Consider the following 25,253-nt stretch of genomic DNA (forward strand, 5'->3'; position numbering starts at 1 on the left):
TGGTGTGCAGCCCCTTTCAGTGCAGCCAAGCCCTCTGGATACATTTTCTGTTTTCTGTTTCAGTGCATCAAAATGGCTCAGTTCCTTCTCTGTTCCTGCACAGCTGCGGCGAAACTGATTCTGTGGATGTTAAGGGAAGGGGAGCCGTGTTTCATTATGTAGATTACTTTGTAGAGCACCTTAAGAAGGAGAAATTTGCCGTTTAACTCAATGCAGGGTAGAATAATGTATTCAAGTGGTAGAAATAAATTGATAAAGGCACCAGAGATTTTTTTCATAACAGGGTTGGGCCACTGAAAATCTTGGGGTGGCACACCAAAAGCAAAATCCATAACTGAATTTTGGGGATTTTTCTATGCTGTTGAGGTATAGGCAAGAAACTATGTCAATATGTGAGTAAGGAGAGGCACACAAACATGTTGGTTAATTGTCTGATGAGCATAGTCTAATACCAGTTAAGTTAATTTTTAAGTTCCACAACAATCATAAATCAATGTGTTAGGTATCTATACATGTTAGGCGATTTGTTATCCTTCAGATAGGTTGGTGGTATTTTCCTTAAAAAGACAAGCTTTTTTATTTATGACACTTCTTGACCTTCCCAAGCTAATATGAAATGATTGGTTTTATTGGATGCATGCGTTAGTGTCAGAGGATATCACTGTCTTCGGGACTGGAGGTAGTAACAGCGCCAAAACAAGGTCTCTGTAAAATGTAAAGCTGGAAAGACATGACCATAGGTTGGGAAGTGTCATGTTTTGATTACATATTATGTTGGCAACCACACCATGGGAAATTTACAAAGCAGTTGTTAGCAATTAGCAGCTAATTCAAAAAAGAATAACAGTGGTTGTAAATGTCCACAAACTGCGAAAAAATGTGATTCAGCAGCTCCTTACGCTCTTAGCAGAGGACGAGGTCAACCACCATAAAACAGAGTAGGTAAATGATTGTTACTTACATCTTAAGACTTTATTATTGTGTAGGAAGCGCTGACAGCGAATATATTTTCTGTCACACTAGAGGCCAACACTGTTGTGCTATATGTCACGCCTGTCACGCAGTGTATAGTCACACATTGGAGGAGAATGATGCCGCTGTTGTTTGATTCTGTGTAAAAATGCAAAGAAGGTATAAAGAAGGGACATCATTGCGGCCCTATACCTCAATCTCTGTGTAAAAGCAGCCTGCCCCAGTTGTATCAGGGGGGCCACTGCCCCCTCTGGCCCCCACTTGTGGGTGCCACTGAATAAAGGACAGTAGGCCTTATAGCACAGAACCTTCAAGTAATAGCTTACGCCAAGTGACTGATAAGAAGACGGTAGGAAAGTTAATTGTCTATGCACAGAATTATGTCATGACTGAAGCCATAAGAACTCAAATCAGTACAAAAAGCCGGCAGCAAACTTCAGGACAGGCATAACCGGTCATGCTTGTCAGGGTGTTAATTAGGAAATGGTTTTGTTCTCACTTAATGCACGGTTGCTATTATTGTAATATGCTATTTTTAAGGACAAGGGAGTGTCTATTTGAAGCATTTGCTTCAAAAATCATTTAACAATTATTTTACAGTCATTTCATGGAGTTAAGTTTTACAAAATCCAATCAGATCATCATATTATGGGGAAAAAGCATTATGAATGTAATAAAAAAAAAGAACTGACACGGATTAAGAAAGTAAGATACCATGATTTAGGGTTCAGAAAGTTCATAGACAGCTGAAAATAATTCTGGTCATATCTTACACAGTATGCTGGTTTGTTGCAGGAATAAAAGCAGGTGTGCCGTATATTATGTACATTTGTGCAAGTAGCAAGTCAGCAGCCAGTCCTGCAGAGCAACTTTGATGTTAAAAGCTGTGACCTAGAGCAATGAAGGCTGAGAGTATCCCTCCAAATTTACAAACACACACACAGAGAGAAAGAGAGTAATTTATAGCACCGTTTTTGTGATTTCTCAGGGTTGAGTGGAAGGAGGAGGAGCGCAGAGGGGGAGATAAAGTAAGTGCATTTGAGTCTCTGTGCACGTCCTACTGCGTCACACACGCACACATACACAGTTATACACACACTCCTTCACTGTGACTCATCCCCCAGGCCACCCCCCCCTTACCCCATCTCCACTCAACCTCCACACACACCCCACAATCAATCTGTCAACACCGCTGCAATCTGCTGCTCTTCTCTCTCTTTCTTTCTTCCTTTATTTCTGTCTTTCTTTGCTTCACCCTTCACCTCAGCCCTTAAGGCCACCACAAATTGGCCCATTCTTTCTTAACTTTTTCTGTGTCTTCAGGCAAAACCCACCCAAGTCTCCTCCACCCATTTCCCTCCCAGGGCTCCTCCAAACCACCACGATGCCGTCAGTTCTTATGCAACCGCAGCCATGGTTGTGGGGGAAATAGCCCTGCAATGCAGCACAGTTATAAAATAGCAGCAGCCGCTATGGGGGCTGCAGCTGAGACAAAACGCTGCCACTTCATCCGCTGCTGTGTGTTTAGTGCTCTGCACTGGTGTTGCTGTTAAACTCTCTTTTTAATCTTTCATTTGTGAGCATTTTTCTCTGTGCAGGCTGGACTCACGCCCAAAAGAAGGAATGGGTGTTTTCATTGATTTTCTTCAAGGTCAGTTAAGGGCAACCTGGTGGCAGGACTGTTTATAGATACATCCAACAGACGTGGTTTATACATTCAGATTCACTGAGATTACTCATCTATATTAAACACATATATCAAGTTTCAACACCTCAGTGACTGAGAACATCTGGTCATTTATAATGTAACATTTTAGGGTTGATTGAGATATGTCTATGTCTATGTGTGTGTGTGTGGGGGGGGGGTAATAATAGCAGAGGACTTTTATTTTGATGAAATGTAAGACATGCATAAAAGGTAAATATGTGTAGTGTACTGTGTTCACTACTCACAAATTTCTGAGGGAGGACCTCAAACCCCAAGTGTCATATGTGCCCCCCTCCCAATATTACAACAAACCCTATTTTCAGAAGCATCATATTTTATGTATTGATGTTTTGTGCTTAAAATCATAATCTGCAAAAATGCCAACTTTCTATACCTGTACAATAGATGCAGAGGAGTGGAAAAAAACATTGTTTGCATCCAAAATGTTATGTAGTACAAGTAGAAAGTACATCAAATGTAAATATGCAATGCAAATACTTCAATATACTACACCCTGGTAAAAGGTTAAATCTGTACTAGTAAATCACAATGTTAGCTGACATGTTTAAAGACTGCAGGTGTGTCCCTGTGTCCTGATTTGTTTTGGTTGTGTCTCGAAGATGGATACTGTGTCTACTTTTTAGAGGTTCACTATTTCATTTGGCATTGTGTTTCATGCATTGTGCATACTGCTAAATATTTCCTCAGTTCCTTTGTGTTTAGCCTGTGTTTTTATTTAGAAGGTTTTATTATGAAGGTCCAAATCACGCACATCCGGTATTGGTCAGTCGGTCCGCCCAGATTTTGACGAACCCAATGAGATGCCCTGTTCCGTTTGCTAGGAACTGCTGGATACGCAAAGCAGAAGGGAAATAAGTCAAAGTATCCGCGGGGGGTTTAACATGAGATGAAGACAGCGTCCCTGGATAATTCAAGGTATCTGCCATTAGGCGGGAATCCGCTACAGTGTGATAAAATGACAGATAAAGGGGGGTTGATAACTTTTGCTAACTGTGCGGTGGGGTTCACCAGCTAACGTCAGCTAGCTTTAACTGCTACGCCACTGCAAAACGTTCAGTCGATACGTGAGGGTGATTTGGGCTACAAGCAGTAGCAACAAAAAACGACATTGATGTTCATATGATGATATCAGCTATGTGTGCTTTGTTGGCTTGTCAGCTGGCTAACAGACGCTAACATAACTTTGTAGCTAAAGTCAGACGGTAGTTAGTAACGGCAAAGACCCACGCGACGCGACGCGAGGACGAGACCATTCATTTGGGACACGAGTGAATCGTTTCGCAAGGTTTTGTGGGTTTATAGGTAAACTCAGTTTGAATTAACATTTCCAACTCCATGTAAACACGGGAGAATTTCGTCTGGAAACGATGTTATTTCGATGAGAAACCGTTAAAAAGGCGAATTGGTGGTAGGACAGGAAGTTTGGTGATTACGTGCAGTGGGATAATGTCTGTGGAGGACAAAGATGCCCATTTCCGTTATGTCTCTGCCTCCAGGGTTATTCCCCAAAGCATTAATAAAGTGCTGCTTGGCACAACTCCATGTAAAAGGTGGCACAAGGTGATCGTGGCTTTTTTTTTTACACTGTAAATCTTAAATTTCTGACCGCATGCTTTAATTTGATTACCAACATTTGCTTGTACTTTTACTATCATTATTTAAGTACATTTAATATCCTGAGATAACTTTTGATACTAAGATACAGTAAATATTAGATACTTAAGACTTTTGAGATATCTGTACTCTGAACTCAAGTATGGCTTTCAGGTACTTCACCACTGAAAATGTGCGGTCTTTAATCTTTGTGTAAAATAACTTTACATTGAACCAATAGTCGACTAAGTTGTACTAAAGCACTTCGTCCTTGCACCTTGAGCATAACTGCTTCATTTCTCATTGGTTATACTCACATACATAATGTATGCTGCTGTTCCACAAGTTCATCAAGTTAATCCAGTATACTTTTTTTCCCATGATCAGGGACTTGAGGTAATTTGAGGTTATGGGTGTGTTCAAAGAGATCCAGGTGGTGCGTCCTGTCAAAATTTAAATTATGCGAACACACCTACAGGATACCAGTCACTGGAAATACCCAAAGTTTTGCTTCCTTATAAAGGACATTAGATGGCAGTGTCTCATTAAAAGCAATATGACATACCTTCATTTGTAACCTGCCATTTAAAGAGCCACATTTGTAGCACCTATAGGAAGATTATTTTTATAGTGCTCGATTGTTATCTTAGAGCCATGTCTTCATAAGATTAGTTAAGACGATTTGATGGAAGTCAGATATAACAGGGGATTTTGTTTTAAAGACTAATTATGTATTGGGAAGTCATTTGTTATCAGACAGTTTTGGGGGGAAGGATGTTGTTTTAATGATAATCCTGGTTGAGGAAACAGGTTAAGGGCACAGCTCATTGCCCATTGGTTTGTTTGCTCTCGGTTTCATCAGAGTGACTCAACGTGGAGCCTGCTGTGTGAGTGATCAGTGTTTGGTCTAGCTTGATGTGGTTTTATCCCTGTCATTTGGGTACCAGGATGTCCCAACTGTGTCAACACTGAGGGTAGTTTACTCAGGCCACGTTCATATTTGCAGCCAGTTTGTTATTGATGCCAGCATTGCCATTCCCTCATGTCAAATACAGAGGCACAATATGTGTGTGTGCTGATACTCACTTTAAGTTTTGTGACAGTCATTCTGTACTGAAGTAGATTTTTCATTGCCTTCATTCATTTAGGCTGGCAACTAATCATTATTTTCATTTCTGATTAAACTGGTTATTATTTTCTTAGTTAAATGTTTAGTCTATCAAATGCCAGGGAAGTAACAAACAGTTTTCCAAAGAGGACTTTTACAGATTATTTATTTTGTCCTTCAAAGTGTAAATGTCAAGGCCTGAGGGCGGACTTTAAAGGTTTTACATGCCGATTTTAGAGGGTTAAGCCAAAAGAATTTCCCTCAGGACATGGAAATGACATTCATGCTTTTAGCACCTTCAGGGTTGCTTTATTTGGTTTGTTTAGGGTTTTTTGTTACTTGAATCACTACAGATATAAGTGTGATTTGCCATTTTAATTGATTTTGCAGCACGTAGGCCGCAGTAATTCAGTCCATGTGTCTACAGAGTTTTTGAGCACTATCTTATACCCAGTGCAAAGCGGCACACAGCACAGCTATCATTTCTAGTTTTAGATTGGCACATTTGTCAATTTCACGTTCAGTCTGTGTGGCAATGGACGATCAGCTCTTAGATGAAGTGTGGTTAGGTTTATTGTTCCCGCTTGTTTAAAATGTGAACATAGCAGAGAGCAGAGCAGACGATTTAGAAGCTGAAAATTACATTTCTGCTAACTTTCAAACTACAGTTTTATTTTTGCTGCTTAGATGTTCCACAATATTTGCTGCAGTGACATTAATGCTCTTACTGAGGTGCTTATCATTTAAATGCACCTGCACCATGCTCACAAGACCACAAGCTATTCAGCTTTCAGTTAAACCTTTTTGTGTTTGTTTTTAATTTGTTTCCCTCAAGTAAAAGAATATTGCAAAGTTACCTTGAACTTTTTTTGTAAATTGAGGTGAGCAGAAGCATGCAGGTCCCTGAACTCCTTAAATAAACAGAGAACACCAGTAATAGTGAGTCAGCAAACACGCCAGTGTATCAGACACGTGGCAGGCTGCATCGTTTTTATGGCTTTGTCATAACTTAACCTCTGACCGCAGCTGTGTCTGATGAAGGTAGACAATTTAGGGTCCCTAAAGACCGACCAGTGAGACGAAGCCATGCAATTGGTGGAGTCTGTTGGAGTCTGGTTCGGCTTATATGTTGGGAGTGTGCTGGTCTGGGCAGAGACTGATTGTAACTGAGATGATGAACAAAATTAAAGGGATGGTTGGGGCAAGTAAGAAAAGAGTTAATTTGCTATAATGGAACCAATGTGTTTTAAACCAAACAAGTAATCAGTACAGAGTACAGAAACATCAACATCCATGTCAATCTCTGTATAAGAAAACACGAACACTGTCACAATACACAAACAATATTTAAGTGGGACACAATCATTAAATTCATGAATAGAGTTTAAAACAGAAAGAAAAACGAGAGAGAAAAGCAGAAGGAAATATAAAATCATAAATACAAGATGTTATTTTAGGCTACTATTCAAAGAAAAACCCACATCTATTCTTCACACTTCTGCATTGCATATTTACAGAGCCAATAGATCCTCAATGATAAAACATAGGACTGTCTATATTCAGTTTGTCCAACCTCTGTATGGAACACCAGATTTTTCAACCATGTTGGCTATTAATTCAAGACCAGAAGATAAGTAATGAATCTTTAATGATCCAGGAACCCTGCTGCTATTTCAACAAACGTTAAGATACAACCAACACAGAATTCAATTTGCTTTAACTAGCAGAGCAAAAGACGGCCATACTGAGGGACACACATTTTACAGAGGTGTCTTAGAAGATAGACTAGCTGGAATTTTGACAAGACTCATTAGTCTTAATTGTCTAACAGTGAAGTTATTTATTTAAGAGGAAACAGACCCAACACACAGCAGTTGCATTGAGTTTGCATAAAGAAACAATCTTTCTAATCTAAAGTATTCCCAGTCAACAAGGTCACAGAGGGCGTGCGCCTCTTCTTCGCTATCTAGCCTAAACAACGTAATGCTCGTCTCTAGCCTCCGTCAAGAAAGTGAGGCATAACTTCTTATAACCTTTCTGATTAGAGGGACTAGAAGTCGGGGCATCTATATTTGCTGACAAAGTAAGGAAAAGAACAGGGTGAGTTAACCCAAACACTGCACACTTTTACCTAAAAGTGTTTCTTACCACTACACACTGTATTTAACCGTTGAGCAGTATTTTGGTGCTTGATAAGCCTTCACACTGATAAAAGATCAGTTACATGAGCTGGACTTGGAGATTGTCTTGTCCATACCTAAAGCAAGCATGCACTTTACTTAAAACAAAAGCTGATGAAACTAAGTTTCCTTTATGGTACAGAAATGTGTGAATTTGTGTATATGTGTTAATTAAAGCAGGGGTAGGCAGTTTAATTTTGGCTTCATTGGGCAAAATTCCTAATGTAAACTTATTGTAATTAAAGTGGCCTGAGAGAAGAGGTCTGCACCTCCTCTTGGCTCTGTGTTTTAGTAGAGGCTGACCGATATTGGTTTTTCAGGGCCGATACTGATTATTAATAGTTAATGAGACTGATAACAGATATTTGGAACCAATATGCATTTACAATAAGAATGAAAACCTTTCTGTCAAAATTTAAAATTTGGAATATAACAAACTCCAAAACAAAACTCTGTTTAAATGGCTTTGGCAAATGTTTAATCAAAACTTTCAACGTCAAATACAGCAAGTTTTTTAGAGTCAAGTAAAAATTTAAATGAAAAAAATGAAAAGATAAAAACATAAAATTAACTTGTCAATATGGGCAAAGTGTTTCAGAGATGGAATGGAAATGTTGCTAATAGTTAAACCCTCTGTTCCCAAAGCTGAGAGCTCATGGCTGTGGATTCAAGGTCACGGTTATGTAGCTAACCTTGGCTAGAACCTCGAGTCACAGTGCGTCCTTGGCCTCAGTCTACGCTGCTGCAGACCTCCTCGTCTGTAGTGGATGCAGCACCCTGAACCCAGCCAGTGCAAACCCCAATGCAAGGCTAGCAGACAGCCCCGCCAGATCTGCAAACTTTCTATGACTGCCCCTACAGCAGCCCACTGGGGGGTTTATGCTGGCCAAATTTGAGTCTTATATCAGGAGCGAGGCAGAGAGGTCGTGTGATGGCCAGCTACCTAATTCTTGTCCCGTTTATGGTCTGATAAACAGAGATAGAGTGGAGCAAATAAGGGCTAAATAAATGAGCTGTGTTCAACTGTACAACAAAGCAAGATTTAATAAACCAAAATATGGAAAACACATGGTTACTGTATGAAGTGGTCATCCTGTAGTAGGGGGCTTAGGACAGTAAGGGGAGAGCTGCAGGAGTAGGATGTCTTTTCAAATTCTGCCATTATTTTTTATTTGTGTGCCTTTTCCAGATTTTTACCTGCCTCAGCTTTAAGAGGTATCTCTCAGAAGTGTCATCCGTTATTGTAAATTACACCCACGTTGTTTCTCTACCTGCTTTTTTTGTTTGTTTTTTACATTCATTTCCTGGTTGGCACAGTTTTGTGAAAGGATCCTGTTAAGGACTTCCTGATTTCTGTGAAGCGTTGAATGACGCAAGACTGGTGACAAAGGTTTATGGAGTGAATTTCAGTAGAACTGGATTCACATACACTGAGCTGCATTTCCACAGCATGACATTATTATTTGAGGTGTTCTTAAAGTCTAGACTTTACCGAGAAAAATCATAAAAAACAGTGGTTAATTTGAGTAGTTATTTAATGTTTTCCATTACCTCAGTTGCTTTGTGCTGTACATGTAGTACACGTAGTGATTCACAGAGATGTGAACAATTTCCTGTAACTTTAAGGGTCTTTGTCATTTTAAAACTGAACGTAGGTGGGGCACTAAAGCAAAACCCTCACTAGAAATAACACTGGAAATTTCACAAATGACTTTCTGGATATCTGCAGATTCATCTGAAATATATGGTGTCTGACACTGTAATTTCATAAGTAGTCAGTGGTGATATATGGAGACAATCTCGTGCGCTGGATGTCTGGCAGGATGCCATGTTTTTTCTTCCTTCCGCTCAGCCAATCACGAACTTTAATTCAAATCAACCCAACCCAGATCTCACACGGCCCCTCCCCCAGCTTTATGTCTGTGTCACCCTATCCCCCTCTCTCCTCCTTTCTCTCTTCCTCTGCCGCTTGCTGGCTTGCGCATGCCCTCCCATCGTAGCTTATTGCGGCTGTGCTAAAGGGAGAAATTAAAACGATAGAGGGATTGAAAAAAAAGAGCAGACAGTGATCTTAGCTGAGAATCCAAAGAGGATGGAAAAGCACACGGGTCCTGTGCGCAAAAACCCACATGTAAGTCAGATGGCCTTTTTTTTTTCCTTTCGTCACTCTCTTGTATTTTTTTTTTTGCCTTTATCTTCACATCCTTCCTTCCTGTATCACCATGTATCATTACCTCTCTTTGATTGTGTGTGTAATGTATCTCTGTCTGCCTCAATCGCTGTGTCATCCCTGCCTTTGCTCCCTGCATGCATCCCTGCCCCCATACCATAACACTGGCTGCTAATGCTGTCTTGTGATGCTTGAGTTGAAGTCACCGGCGTGCTGAATGACACTGGGGGGTAAATCGTAGTATTTGGTCCAAGAGGGTTTTTGTGTGTCTTGATACATGACAATTATAGACAGCCACAACAACAATGAAGGGATCTCGCATGCGTGAAGCTTTAACTACGTCACAAATACTGAACCAACTTGTCAAGTTGCCATTTAGTCACTGGCGTCGAAAGGCGTGGTACCATTGTTGAATTTGGACTGCATCTGAACACTGCTTAAACAGAACTGTCCAAACACTGTCTTAACCTTTCTGTAGCTCATCTGTGACAATTAACAAAGTCATGTTTTAACAGAAGGAAAACTAAATACCTGTTTGTTCTCAAGGCATTTTATAGGGAAACACAAGCCCTCATTATTTTTTAATTGCTGAACGGAAGTGAAATTATTTGAGGACAAGTGAGCATTGGTACTCTGGTGTTGGCTGGCAGCTGAGGTTGGCCAGTGAAATAAGCTTGCTCTGTTAATTCTACCTCAGCCAAGGACAGTGATTTGTTAGCAAACTTTAACTTGACGAATCCAGTTTGACGGATTGGGGCACACCATTACTGCTGCGGTGGAGTTTGGAAACCAGCAAAATAGATCTCGAATTTTATGTGTAAAAGGAATTTGTTTATTTTGCAATTATGCTGTGGCCTATTTAACATTTAGTAATTGCAATGCCATATATTCAATAATAATAATAATAATGATAATACTAAATAAAATATTTTTTTTAAAAAATCTAAGCATTTTTACCCATTTTAATGGACAAATGTCACCTCCAAATGCCAAAAACCTTAAACTTGTGGTAAAGCTTTTTGCTTATTTTGTTAAAAGAAGAAAAAAAAATTTGCACACATCTATCCCAGGAAATTTTCTTTTTACCAGACAGCATGTTTGCTAGCTGAGCTGGATACATTCTGCGTTCCCTGGCGAAATTTCACTTTTACAACAAGAAATTCTTTAGTCATAGGATGACCAGTAATGCCAGCTAGCTTTTTGACATCTATAAAACTGAGGTCACACAAAAACATTGATATAGAGCACAGCACACAAATCTGCTGGCTGTATTGGTCTATTGCACACCTGCTGGTGGCACTTTTAAGCACCAGCTGGTCACAACCTTGTTATCTAATGTAGGGCTGAAACTGATAATTATTGGCATCAAAGTTTAATTACTTTATTGTTTTTTCAATAAATAATATTGTTAATATTAAACCAAAACCATAATGATCATGGGTCTCGCAAGCTTTGAGAGCACAGCATCTTCTTATGTTTAGTTTGATCTGATTAACCAACCAAGAAACCGATAATTGACTAATCGATTAATTGACTGTGCTGTTATTTTGATGCTCAGTCCTGCTGACAGAAAACTCTATGGTGGCATTGTCTCACCAAGAGATGTGTCAGCATTACAGGTTAATATCTCAAAACATAAAAAAAAAAAAAAAGCGATGATTATGCTTAAAATGATCGTCGAGCCTTTGAAAATGCACAGTGTTTCGGTGAGAAACATTAAATGGAAATATAACTCTGTTTTAAAGAAGATTCCACAGAGTACATCTGTGAACTGTTCAGTGGGCTTCAGCTGACGAGCAAATTGGCAATAAAGGCCTGTAAAATGACGTTAGCAGTGCAATTTACAAACTATGAATGCTTGTTTGTAACTCTTTCAGCAACTGGAGTTGGAACACAAGACATTATGTGAGTCCAAACTTGTAGGAAGAAAAGGAGCCTTAAGCCAGACAGCAAATGTGGGTTTTAGTTCAAGGTGTGTGGCTCTTTTGTTTTGCATTGTAGTTTCTGTCAGTTAGTGTCACAACAAGCCTGTGACAAACGATGACGCCACTCCTTTTACACAAATGAAGTGCAAAATGAAATGACTTGAATAGCTAATGTGCAAAGAATTCCTTTGTTTACATGGACAGAAAACGGTGGCATCCTGACTAGACTATACACAGATGAGGGGTGTTGTCAAATGTCCATTCTTCCTCTGTGATTTCGGAGTTCTCAGTTCTGAAACAGAAAATGTTCCCATATACTCAGGACATTCCTCTTGCTGCTCTTCAGGCATGTCAAACCGGTCCACAGGGGGGCCGGTGTGGCTGCAGGTTTTGTTTCCAACCAAGTAGCAGCACACCAGACTTGACTCATTTAATCAACTGATCTCCGTCTTCAGACAGTTGATTGGTCAAACTGTGTGCTCTTGGTTGGTTGGCACAAAAACCTGCAGCCACACCGGCCCCCCCTGTGGACCAGTTTGACATGCCTGATCTAGAACATCTTTCACCAGTCATTGTGTATGGAGCATCTCCAAACTCCATACCATGTGACATCACACATTTGATATTTTTAACGGTCTTAGACTATAGGAATAACATGTATGAAAATGAATATGAAATGGCCGTAGTTCCCCTATAAGACTTTCCTTTTTTTTATTGGCACGTAATAAAACCTGCATGTGGTTGGTAAATAGAAACCAGATGTTCTCACACAACATTGAATATACAATGGAATCCAATTCAGTGTCATTTTTCAGGTGCGTCACGCCACCTTCGTGGCACCTCCCTGTCTTCCTTGCTTGTACTGACACACCTTTGACAGATACACAGATATCATGTACTCCCTACAGTGATATAGGGAAACATTAAAGGAAAGCTGTGATTTGACATTAAAAAGTGGACGAAAGTTTAATTAACCTTTGATTTAAATATACACCAGAAAACATATATAAGAAATATGATAATATATAAAAAATCTATCTATCTAATATCTATCAGAATATGATTAAAGTATTTTAGTAATGTTGCATGTCAGTACATGTAGTTTGCACAATGTGATCGGCTCTAATCTAGGCAGGGCTCCTATGAGCAAGTTCTCTATTAAGTGGACCTGATTGTTATTCTGATGGAGTAATATAGGGCCATCATTTGTGGTAGCAATATTCATAGGGCTGTTGATCCTGCGGTCTTTTAATTCTCCAGCCTGTACACTCAGAGGAAAATATGTATTATTATGTATTATGTAAATGTGTACTTTGCAGCATGTTATGAAGAAACAATCTGCTGGGGCAGTTGTGAAATCGGATATTCAACCCTTTAGAAAAGAGTGATAATAATATGCAGCTGAATCGGGTGCTTTATAGATTAAGGACAGCAGATTCCTACTCCTGCTTACCTTAAGCAGTCAGTTATAACAGTCAAGTCTGAAAGCGGTGAATAGCATCCAGGTGTTGTCATTGTCCTCGTGATAACATTTTCCCACTCGACAGGTCTCATTGTTTTCGATGAGGTGGTACAACCTGTTCATGACTATCTAGATGCCACGCTTCCCAGACAGTAAGTCTCATAGCTCTATGACTCAGGGCAGGTACTATGACATGAGCAAAACTGGATTACTGTGGTGTGATTTTTTTAGACTGATAGAGAAACAGAGTGCTAAGTTAGGCCATGAATGAAATGAAAACGTGTATGGTTGCGTAAGACTGTGATGTGGATTTTTTTTTTTTTTACCACAATGAAAAAGCAATGCGTCACTGTGGTTAGGCGAGTCTCCAGCCCTTTTTTCAAACAGAGATCGCACTATAAGGCCACAGCTATGTCCCTTTGTTATGCCTCTCTTGTATTAAATTGATGGAGTGTGATTTGAAATGGCATGCCGGCATCGCAGAATCAAAAGTGGTGTGATATGGCGAGAGACATTTATGGCCACTGTTCTTCATCTTTGAGTTAGCTGCTAACTGCTACTACCGGCTTTTTAAACCTCGGATGCTGAGGCTTAGTAAGGCACGCTGCATAAAATACCGTTAAAACGTCACACTTGACCTGCCCATGGTCCCATCCTGCTGGCTGTCCCATTGACACATACCGTTTTGGAGCTGTCGCTACCTCCCATGTTGGCTTAACAGTGAGAAAACTCTGTCCCCCATTCCCTGATTGTGCCTTTTATACAGAAAAACAAGGCAGCATAACGGCGTGATAGTCCCACCTTTAACAGGCAGCGTAAAGGGGCCTCCGTCTTTGCCTTCTGTGGCATGGCAGCCTTCATTGTTGATAAGCTATTACTTGTGACATGCAACCATTCAGATTGTTCTGCGGGCGGACATTGAGCGAGGTCACAGAGGGGCTGCCTCCAAGCCAATGTATTACATTTTTTCAATTATATGGGCTCAAAAATTAAAAGAAAGAGACAGACCCAAGTCTGTCTGTAAGTGGCTGCACAGACATGACATAGCAAGGTCCTAATAAAAGACTTTTCATTTGAAGAATTGAGGTGTTCTTTGGTCCTTTTTGAGCTTGATATTTTTCATGTTGATGAATCCACAAAGGCTAATTTTACATTTACCATTCATCTACATTGCATATGTACCAGCCAATTGGGTTTTTAGAATATGAAATGCAAACACAGGAAACATGAAGGTTTTTGGTGTGGCCTTCATAACCCCATTTTTTAAGTAGGGATGGACTCTGTTAGCACAGCATAGCCTGTGGTAAGCAGTGGATGACTCCATGGAAAACATGGTGGGATTTAACATTCATGCCCCAGTGGGAACCCTGTTTTTTATTTTTTTTTATCTTTGTTTGCTTGTTCTGATGTCAATGACCCCTCCCTTTCTTTTCCCAGAAGTGCAAAAGAGTGAAATGCAGCTCAGCCAGTGTCTAAATCTAACCTCGGGAGTTTGTAAATTCCAAGCTCCCAATCCGCTCTGGAATTTGAGGTCCTGGTGATTTGCCGCAGGGGCTCGAGTACATACAGTAACTGTATGTTTCTTTAAATGTCACCTGTTGTTGTTTTATATTTAAGAACTAAGCTTTGCAAACTTAATTTGGAAACTGTTGTAATGCATTCACGGCTGTAGATGGCAGCAGGAAGCCATCACCACTGAAAACCTCAGCACCAGTTGCAGTTAAACATATGTGGATGAGCTATAGAGGGTATGACATATTGTGACATCTGCCATTGGGGTGCACATTTGACAGCTGAGGAAATGGGAAGCAGTAAAGTATTTTTCACAGGAGACATTTTGAGATGTCACAGCAGGTGTTCATAAAATGAATGTCTGTTCTATCTGTTTTTTTCATCAGGGTCAGGATCCTGGAATGTGCATGCTGGCTCACTGTCACACTTTCATGGCTTAATAGGACTTCTTAATAGAACAGAACCATCATTAATGTTATTATCAACACCTGCTTTATTGTATAACAAGTCAAAAGGTCTGCTGTGAAACAGATCTAAGCATGGGGCTGAAACTAGGTTGTTGTAGTTTGGTGTCAGGTGTATAACATCATCTGCCAAAATCATCATACAAAAGGTTATGATAGGACGAACTAGTGATTAATCTTGATCACTTTACTAATGTCTCGGTATGACCTCAGTTGGCTCCAGGATAATGGGAAAGTTGTTAACATATCCTGGACAGCAAGGGATTCACCCAAGTGTGATTTACTCATCATGTCTTGTGGACAGTCTTGCCCCTTCTCGACTTAAAAGCCAACAAGCATAGAGAAAGAACGTTTGCGCACTTTACTGTTTGCTGCTGATGAGCTCTGATATGCTGTGTGGTCCAGTTTCCATACAACCACACTGTATGGAATGCCAGAAAAAAAGATTTTGTATGTCAGATGCAGTATGGCAAAAACAACAGGATGTTCTATTGCATCCAGTCGGACTTTGCAGAACGCAAGCAAGCACACTTTTCTGTCTCTTCTGTCGCACAGTCCTCTGCATAGTGGGGTCACATCATCTGAGCCGCAAACAGATGACAGCTGATTGACAGCTGACAGAAGCCACAATTAGGCATGACATTAAAGTGACGGACGACGAGGAGTCGAATAGTAAAATCATTTGATCGTATATTAATTGCTTAAGCGAACGCAGTAATCAGAGATTATCAACAAAGAAAAAAAAATCCAAAATATTAGAGACAATGCATATATAGGCTAATTTATATAATGTAGAATGTTTAAATCCACAGTGTATGCAGTTCTAACTTTGGGATTAAACTCCATACATTGCCAAATAATGACAGCAGAGCTCTTCCGGTTGATCTCCGCCTCTGGCGAGCTCTGCAAATGGCTTTTTTTGTCTAATCTCCATGTTAATAGATATATGAGCAAGAGGGTTAAAGTTCAGGACCCCGTGTGATGAAGAAGTAGAATGTCCCGATTGTGTGCATACTGCATGTAACAGTAAGCCAATATACTATGTAAGGGTAGCTATAGTAACACTAAAAACTGGTATGCGATTCTGAACGCACCCTTTGTCACACTCCTTTAGGAGCTCCTATCCTTTAAGACCATTTTCCTCCTGTGAGGTGATCAGAGTTTACCAGGTGTGAATGTGACCTTCACCCTGCCATGCAAAGCACTTTCCTACAGCATGTCTCCCACCTCTGAAAAAACTGTCAGCATGTGTTCTTTGTGTAAAATTTTTAGTGTAGTTTTGTTGTGTTTCCATGTTACAGCTTCTGAATAATCGGAAGGCCCCAGTGAGTATGACCTCTGGGTGTTGAAAATAATGGTTAATATTATTATGCTTTACAGACCCATTACTCGATCTCACCCTCTCTTCTGTCCCTTGTTTTCTAGGAGGCTTACTATCTGAGAATGCAGAGAAGCAGAGAAAAGATGGAGAGGAGAAAGACAGATGAACAGAATCAGGTATGGCTTTGCGTCTTCGGATCCTTATGAAAATGATGATTTATTAAGAAAACTAAATTTTTCAAGTTGCTGTCAATGCAGAAATAAAGGCAAGAGGACTGGAATATTCTTGCAAATTTCATAAGTGTAATGATTATTTTCAGTTACTTGTGTCGGAGAGAGAGAGGTGTGTTTCTGTGTGTCGTGCAAACTTAATTCAAATCAATTAATGGTTTCTGTGTGTGTGTGTGTTCATACCTCCATTCATTGTAGTGTAAGAGGAAGTTGAGAGTTTGTGTGGCAACATGCAACAGAGCCGACTACTCCAAGCTGGCTCCCATCATGTTTGGAATCAAAAGCCACCCTGACGAGTTTGAACTGGAAGTTGTGGTTCTTGGCTCACATCTCATTGATGACTACGGGTATGACCAACACAAAGGCATCTTTCTGTTGAAGCTTGTTACAGATGTTCTAAAACAGTAAAGTAGTGTCTAAATTGTGATGCACAAGCCAACACTAATTGCCCACAGCTGTTCACTTGGGTTCATGTCATTGTGAAACTCCCTTTTTATTTCTGCTCTGCAGAAACACTTTCCGTATGATTGAGCAGGATGACTTTGACATCGGCTCCAAGCTCCACACCATCGTGAGAGGAGAAGATGAGGCAGCCATGGTCGAAAGCGTTGGGCTGGCACTTGTGAAACTCCCTGATGTCCTACAAAGGCTGTGCCCTGATATTCTGGTTGTCCACGGTGACCGTTTTGACGCACTTGCCCTAGCAACTGCTGCAGCGCTGATGAACATCAGAATACTTCACGTGGAGGGAGGAGAGGTGAGGAGGCAGGGCTCAAAAATACAACGATAAACTAAAGAGACTTTGGTGGTCAAAGATCAAGGTCACGGTTGTGTTGTCCACCTCATTTTCATAAACGTGATATCTCTAGAACACCTTGGTAATTTCTTACAAGTCCACTTGGACTAAACAATGAGCTGATTAAAATTTTGCGGTAGAAGGTCAAGGTCACTATGATATGGTGTCTGTCTAATTCTCGTGAATGCAATATCTCAAGAGGCCTTATCGGCATTTCATCAAATTTGGCACAAACATTCACTTGGACTAAATAAAGAACTGATTTGAATATGGTGGTCAAGAAAATATGTTTTTTGACAGAACAAAATTTCACCCAAATGTCTAATGGGATGAAATGATGGCATTTTATATCCAAAAGGTCAAAGGTCAGCATCACTGTGACATCACAGTGTTCTGCAAAAACACTTATAGACCTTCTGTGCTGCCGGGGCGCGATGTGTGTGAAGGATCCATGTTTTCACAGACATGGATGCAAAACATGACTGGTTTGCAAAGGCATACAACCACAGAACTACATTTTTTTTTCTCTTGCTGCCAGTTTTTGATCCGACGCACATGTCTGTAAGACTTTCTGCTGTGGAAGAACCTTTTAGTTATTGTTTACAAATTACATTTAGCATAAAACATCTCTCTCTTTTCCCCCAGGTGAGTGGTACAATTGATGACTCAATCCGCCACGCCATCAGTAAGTTAGCCCATTACCATGCCTGCTGCACACGCATGGCAGAGCAGCACCTCATCGCCATGTGCGAGGACCACTCTCGCATCCTGCTGACAGGCTGCCCGTCATATGATAAGCTGCTTTCAACTAATCACAGAGACGACTACATGGATATCATCAAGAGCTGGCTGGGTACGTGGAGATATCGTCACGGGACAGAAACATAGCGTGAGACATTAGAGAATGTTTGTACGTCATGTGCGGTGTGTTTATTCATGCCGCAGGCGATAAGGTGCAGGAGCGAGACTACATCGTGGCTTTGCAGCACCCAGTTACCACAGACATCCAGCACTCCATTAAGATCTACGGGCTGATGCTTGATGCCTTGCTGTCCTTCAACAAAAAGACCCTCATCCTCTTCCCTAACATTGATGCCGGTTAGTTTCACTTACTGCTTCCTTTAGGTCCTTTTTGTTAATCCACGCTGTTCTATGTTATCTGACTCACCCCTTTCTATGTAAACAGGAAGTAAGGAGATGGTACGTGTGATGCGAAAGAAGGGCATCGAACAGCACCCCAACTTCAGGGCAGTGAAGCACATTCCCTTTGAGCAGTTCATCCAGCTGGTGTGTCACGCTGGCTGCATGATTGGAAACAGCAGCTGTGGGGTACGAGAGGCCGGGGCCTTCGGCACGCCCGTCATTAACCTGGGAACACGGCAAACTGGAAGAGAAACGGGTATGTATGAACAAATACTCTTTGATATTGTCTCTGCCATAATTGTAATCCTGATTTGCTCTCTGACTGAGAGATGGATTAAATCACAAAAAAAGAATCACACATGCTGAAGTAAGGTGCAGCTCTGAAAGAAATGTTTCTACATTTTTTACAATTGTGTTCATAAACACAGCCTGTCATCTTCAGCAGGTTATTGCTCTGTCAGTTAATCTGCATCAGGCCTAAAGGGTCAGTCTGGACACTATTTTCTTTTCTTTTTTTGTGTGTGTTTCTGCACAACAAATTGGTACACTAATTTTTGAAACTGGTCCAGTAATGAAGAGACCGCTGTTAGTGATGGCAGCAAAACAGGCTGCACTGTCTCAAGGCATTTGTGCAGCATCAGTTTACAATAAAAGTGCTTGTTTTTGCCACTGATGGGCCCAGGTTGTTATTCTAAATGTCTGACAACATTAAGGAATAAGATCCTTTTTGTTTAACCAGAAACAGCCCCAAAATTGCCAGCGCTACACCCAACAGACTCCATCTAAATAAAGCCATTTCGCATGTCATTTTAGCACGTATGAAGCCAACTTATTTTTTACATCTAGCTGAGTGAATTAAGGGTGTTCGACCAAACTGGGGTTGGTGATTGTTGGAACAGTATCACAGTGAACCAAGGCGGCTTTTGTGAGTTTTATTTTGTTTCTGTGACTTGGAGTGAAGTGTTTTTTATCATAATAGAATTACTGTTGATTTAAATGGAGTCTTTTGGGTGTGGTGGTAGACATTTTGGGGCTGTTTTTGCATAACTAAATTCATCTTACTCTTTAACAAAAAGATCTATCTCTTCACGGATTCTTTCCATAATGTCAAACATGTAGAATAATAATCTGCCCTATCAGTGGCCAAAACAAGCACTTTCAGTGGACCTGCACTGATGATGCCAAATGCCCCATTGCAGCATTTTTCACTGACTGCAGTGGTCTCCCTTAATATTGGACCACTTTCAAAAATAATTGAAATAAGTCACTTAGACACAAAACATGGGAAAAATAGGGTTCAGGTTGAACAATACTGAAGTTCCCTTTAATAACTGTGTTCATGATTTTTCCCTCTCCGCCAGGTGAAAATGTTCTACATGTCAGAGATGCCGACACTCAGAATAAGATCTACCACGCTCTGGAGCTGCAGTTTGGAAAGAGATACCCCTGGTATGACCAATGCGCTGCCTTTCTCCCTCATTGGGTCTTTGTTTGTCTCTTGTAAATCATCTTTTCCCTTTTCCCTCTTGTTGTAAAAGCACTGATTCTTGAGTCTAAGCTTACATGTTGTTGAATTGTTGACTTGAAGTGCGGGATTAATGCCCTCTATCATATATATATATATATATATATATATATATATATATATATATATATATATATATATATATATATTTGTTTCGTTTTATGGTTTTTTTTTTAAAGAAGATAAATCACAATCAGAAAAAAGAAAGAATTTGCTTGGGTGTATTGGTGAATTATAAATAAACATAGTAAGACATTTTTTCTCAAAAAGCAAGCACTGCAAAAGTAAAGAATACAGAGTATAAATATAATAATGATAATAAATATAGAAAATGTATTAATCATTTTTAAAATAATAATTCATGAACACAAGTACCTCTCTGTTTCTCATCAGCTCTAAAATTTACGGTGATGGCAACGCAGTAGCTCGTATTCTTAAGTTTTTACGGACCATTGACCTGAACGAGCCCCTCCAGAAGACTTTCTGTTTCCCCCCTGTCAAAGACTGCAACTCCCAGGACATCGATCACATCCTGGAGACACAGAGCGCTCTGGCTGTTGACCTGGGAGGAACCAATCTCAGGGTGGCGATCATCAGCATGAGGGTATGATGCATTTACTTTGCAATCCCTTCAACGTAAACTGCCAGGTGCCGCTACTCATGAAGATATTTTTTTCTCTTTCATTATGAAGGATGTTTTCCCTGTTAAATGGTTTTCAGCGTAGTGTTTGCATAATGTAAAATTCACCAGAAATAGTATTCAGTTTATATACTGTTGGTTACATACTAAGTTTTCAGACATACTAAACAATCTCACATAATATGTGTAGCCTACCAAGAGCATGTTAGTGGGGAATTTCAGACACAATCTGAGTCTTAATAGTGACCCAGTTTGGGCCTCAGTTTTGCTATCTGCTATAAAACCTGCTACATGCTCTTCTTCTCTTTTCTTTTCCTGCCACCACTCGGTTTCTCTCTCTTCCTGTCCAGGGTAAGATAGTGAAGAAATATACTCAGTCCAATCCAAAGACCATCGAGGCCAGGATGCAGCTCATATTAAAGATGTGTGCAGATGCCATGCGGGACGCTGTCAGCCTCAACTGTAGAATACTCGGTGTTGGTATGAAAAATCAGTCACATTCCTTAATGAAAATGTGTTTGTGATGCTGACACACAAACACATAAAACTACCACCTTGTAGCTCCTCTAAAATATATCATCTATGTTTTAGGAATATCCACGGGTGGACGTGTAAACCCACAAGAAGGCGTGGTCTTACACTCCACAAAGCTGATCCAGGAGTGGTCCTCAGTGGACCTCAGAACACCCATCTCCGACGCCCTGCACCTACCCGTCTGGGTCGACAATGATGGCAACTGTGCTGCGTTGGCTGAGAGGAAGTTTGGTCATGGCAAGGGGGTGGAAAACTTTGTCACTCTCATCACAGGAACTGGTGAGTCAGGATCTTCATCCATTCAAACATCCATCATCAGTTTACGCAGGGCTGGTGTAAGTAATTACATTTGATGAAATCGTCATAATCCTGTTTTAAAAAATAAGTAACTCAAAAATTTTGAGATGTACTTATTGTACTTTTGTACATTTTAAATTTATTTTTATTTTATTATTTTTTAAATTCTTTTGTTTAATGCCTTAGAAGAAAAAAAGGAAGTGCCTGCTGTCAGTATTTTGTCAGATAAACGTGTTATGTGTGTATCAAACTGTGAGCCCTGTTTCATGAAGCTAATTTTGATCATAGCCTTATTTCATAGAAACTGATGAGCTGATTGCACCGACTTCCTTCAAATTAGTTGCTGAATTGCACTGACAATTAGATCTGAGTCTTTTGCTAGTCCAGTCTGGTGTATGAGCTAAAACCAGTTCGAATTAATGCAAACCGCCTGAACTGGCATTTATCATAACAAGTTCTGGCAATTTTAAAAAGTAGCCAATGTCAGCAAACTGTGGCGATGGCATCACAGTTCTAACTCATATTATATTGCCTTATAAGCCATATGACAAAGTGATCTACATATTAAAATGTTTGCTTATAAACTGAATAACGGATACACTGTGTGATATTTACTGCCAATCAGAGCACCGGCAACATCAAGATCAAATTTCTTTAGATGTAGGAGGGGCAGAGCGGTGCAAGCTGTCTTTTTTTATTCGACAAGTTTTGTTTTTTAGGGTAAGAGGAGTTGACATGGCAGAGTTAGTGACCTAACTGGCTGCAAACGAGGTGTTGCTCTGTTTTAATTGAACTCTAATCAGACGCCAGGTTTCATTTTAGTGGCTGCTGAGTCAACACCTAGAGAAAAAAATCTGTGCACTGCTACAGTCCAATCTGGGTCTTGATATCAGACGGTTTTAAAAATGTTTATACACGCCCAAGCCTACTGACACTCTGACAAAGTAAACATCTTGCCTCTGTGTGCAGGTATTGGAGGAGGAATTATCCATCACAATGAGCTGGTCCATGGCAGCACCTTCTGCGCTGCAGAGCTGGGCCACATCATGGTCTCGCTAGAAGGCCCAGAGTGTGCGTGTGGCAGCAGAGGATGCATAGAGGCCTACGCGTCCGGCATGGCCCTGCAGAGGGAGGCCAAAAGGCTGCATGACGGTGAGTGTTCGACCATTCTTAGAGTGTTCTGGGAAAATACAGGAGCAAGCGGAAAAAGGTGTGTCGTTCAAACATGGTGTGTGTGTGCGCAGTCTGAAAACAACTTTTAGTTCTGTTCTGTCACCCTCTGGAAATGTATGTGCATAAAAGAATAATTCACCCAAAAATAGTATAATGCCACCTAACACACACAGCTGGCTGGAAAAATTTGAAATTCATTATTTGCCTTATTTGCCTTTACACTAGTGAAGTATTTTTTTGTTATTTTTCTAACTGCTGGTCTTAGAATCTGTGACTTTGTTGAAATGTAGCAGGATAAAGACAACTTGGTGCAGTGTTTTTGTCACGTTTATTTAATGCAGTTCCTCACCACGCATATCTAATGACTTCATGAAAATCATTCATCATTTACATGCACATCTGACCTGTGTGTCGGTGTGTCTCTCAGAGGACCTGCTGAAGGTGGATGGGATGGATATGAAGCTCACGGAGCAAATCACTGCCGCCCACCTCATCAACGCAGCCCGACTGGGGAACAGCAAAGCTGAGGCAGTGCTGAACAAAGGTCAGAGCACAAAGCCAAAAAGCATACAAAACCAAAAAAAAACAAAAAACGAAAATAGTCCTTTGTCACAGACAGGAATTATCCGTGATTTCATAAGTTCATAATTTTATAAAATCTGCAATCAAAACAAAAGTAAAAATCAAATTTCAATCTGACTTTGTTTTCCCCTCTCCAGCCTCCACAGCACTAGGTGTGGGCATCATTAACATCCTCCACATTATGAATCCCTCGCTGGTGATTCTGTCCGGCGTCCTGGCCTCTTACTACACGGCCCCAGTGCAGCACATCATCTCTGAGAGAGCCCTCGTCTCCGCACAGAACATCAAGGTCGTTGCATCAGACTTGGAGGAACCTGCTTTACTCGGAGCAGCTAGCATGGTGTTAGACTATGCGACCAGAAGGATATATTAAAGGATATTATTGTCATTTACTAAGGACTGCTAATAACAAGAGGATTGCAAAACTGACAGTAAAACCTGTACTGCCCAGATAGATATATAAAGATATATAAGGGGTACATTGAAAGGTCAGACAATGATAAGTTCAAACCATTGTGCCTGTGTTTAGCACAGGTTATACATTTTTAAAATGTATATATAATATACATTTTCTTGTTGATAACCTCGATGAAGGCGATTTGTCTTGTGGTTTCCACAAAAACGCTAATTATAAACTGTTTTTATAATAATGCCATCACCAGGCCAGATGTTGGTCAGTTCCAGTCTGGATATGTTATGTGTTAAGTGGGTCCATTGCACAGTCCTGATATCTCGCCGCTCTTTCTTATCAAGTTCCAGAAGGTTTAATGAAGCTAAGGTTTAAGCATCAGCTTTTGAGTTATCGTTAACTCCATCTTCAAGCGAAAATTACACATAAAGGGCAGGATGAACCCACTCTGCTTGTAATAAGATGTGGGTGGATGGAAATGTCATTATTGAAAGCTTTTATCGAAATACTGTGACCAAAATATTGCTAAAACATTCTCCTGCAACTTCCTCTTAATTCTCCTTTAATTGCTTGCCGTCTCACTTGTCGATAAATCTTTTATGTTTTTTTTTTTTTATTTGAATCTGTTTTTTTTTAAATAACAGTCAAGTTATTATGTTACATTTCCATGTTTTATCTCAAATTTAATTATTTAAGGTGTGGGGAAATAATTTTAGTACTTCAACATGTTTGTTATTATAGTTGGTGATCTTGAAGGCTTCTGTAAGAAATGGTCAATGACAAATCTGTTGAAATACTTCAATGAAATGCTAAGGTAGTAACTGCTTGAGCCTGTTAGCTGCTATGATATAAGGAGGGTGAGTGTGAAGCTTTTGCCTGAATCTCATGTTTTCAGTGTTTTGTTAGTTTTACATTTCATCACCACAGACCTTATGAAGATTTGAACTAATTTTGGAATTTTCTTCATGCCTTTCTAAGATATATTTAATCTTAAAGACATTTACATGGTTTGTATGTATTTACATACTGTATTGTACATTATATGTTAATTGAATTTCTTGAATTAATTTCTTTCTATTTTGGGGGGGATATTTCCAAATATATATATATATATACTGTCTTGTTTTAAATATAAACAAGAAATAAACTTTATTTAAGTGAAGAAAGCAAGGAAGATATGGATTTTCTGTTGAGTGCAAATCCTGCTGACACTGCAAAAATCCGGGACGCAATTTTGGCATCCTCAGTGGGTGTTTAGGCAGCCTCTTAGTTTACTGAAGATTAGCAACAGTTACAATGCACAGCAATTCAAAAACGCATCATTTTTCTGTAGCATTTATAGCCTTGAAATAAATTTATAACATGTTTTGTCATAAATGGAAGAAAAAAAAATATGCAGATTAAAGAAGAGATTCATCAAATCTGAAATTGGAGCGATGTGTTCCTGAAGGTCCAGAGGAGAAGAAGAAGATGCTGTTCCAAAAGTAG

The 25,253-nt window shown here is 40.0% G+C and overlaps 1 protein-coding gene across 3 annotated transcripts; it reads left to right on the plus strand.

Annotated features, from left to right (window-relative positions):
• The first annotated feature begins 3,477 nt into the window (after nt 1-3,477).
• gne (glucosamine (UDP-N-acetyl)-2-epimerase/N-acetylmannosamine kinase) lies at nt 3,478-24,931 on the plus strand. 3 transcript variants are annotated; one of them, XM_088075665.1, is made up of 15 exons: nt 9,390-9,713; nt 16,417-16,440; nt 16,541-16,612; nt 16,865-17,013; nt 17,177-17,423; nt 18,108-18,315; nt 18,408-18,560; nt 18,649-18,861; nt 19,967-20,054; nt 20,524-20,734; nt 21,121-21,250; nt 21,362-21,583; nt 22,571-22,753; nt 23,202-23,318; nt 23,494-24,931. In XM_088075665.1, the coding sequence occupies exons 1-15, from the start codon at nt 9,675-9,677 to the stop codon at nt 23,727-23,729; spliced, it is 2,292 nt and encodes a 763-aa protein (XP_087931791.1). In that variant the 5' UTR covers nt 9,390-9,674; the 3' UTR covers nt 23,730-24,931. The 3 variants fall into 3 exon arrangements, with proteins under 3 accessions (XP_042340968.2, XP_087931791.1, XP_042340967.2); XM_042485034.2 differs by lacking the exons at nt 9,390-9,713; nt 16,417-16,440 and adding an exon at nt 3,478-3,616; XM_042485033.2 differs by lacking the exon at nt 16,417-16,440 and having other exon boundaries at nt 9,407-9,713.
• The last annotated feature ends 322 nt before the right edge of the window (nt 24,932-25,253 follow it).

Source organism: Plectropomus leopardus, chromosome 3 (genome assembly GCF_026936395.1).
Source record: "Plectropomus leopardus strain MGB_pleo_1.0 chromosome 3, ASM2693639v1, whole genome shotgun sequence".
NCBI classification, from domain to species: domain Eukaryota; kingdom Metazoa; phylum Chordata; class Actinopteri; order Perciformes; family Serranidae; genus Plectropomus; species Plectropomus leopardus.

Bases quoted from the DNA above. Each gene is read 5' to 3' on its own strand.
- gne (XM_088075665.1), top strand. From the start codon at position 9,675: ATGGAAAAGCACACGGGTCCTGTGCGCAAAAACCCACAT. The intron at 17,014-17,176 runs GTATGACCAACA...TCTGCTCTGCAG, and splicing joins CATCTCATTGATGACTACGG to AAACACTTTCCGTATGATTG. The intron at 18,561-18,648 runs GTTAGTTTCACT...CTATGTAAACAG, and splicing joins CTTCCCTAACATTGATGCCG to GAAGTAAGGAGATGGTACGT.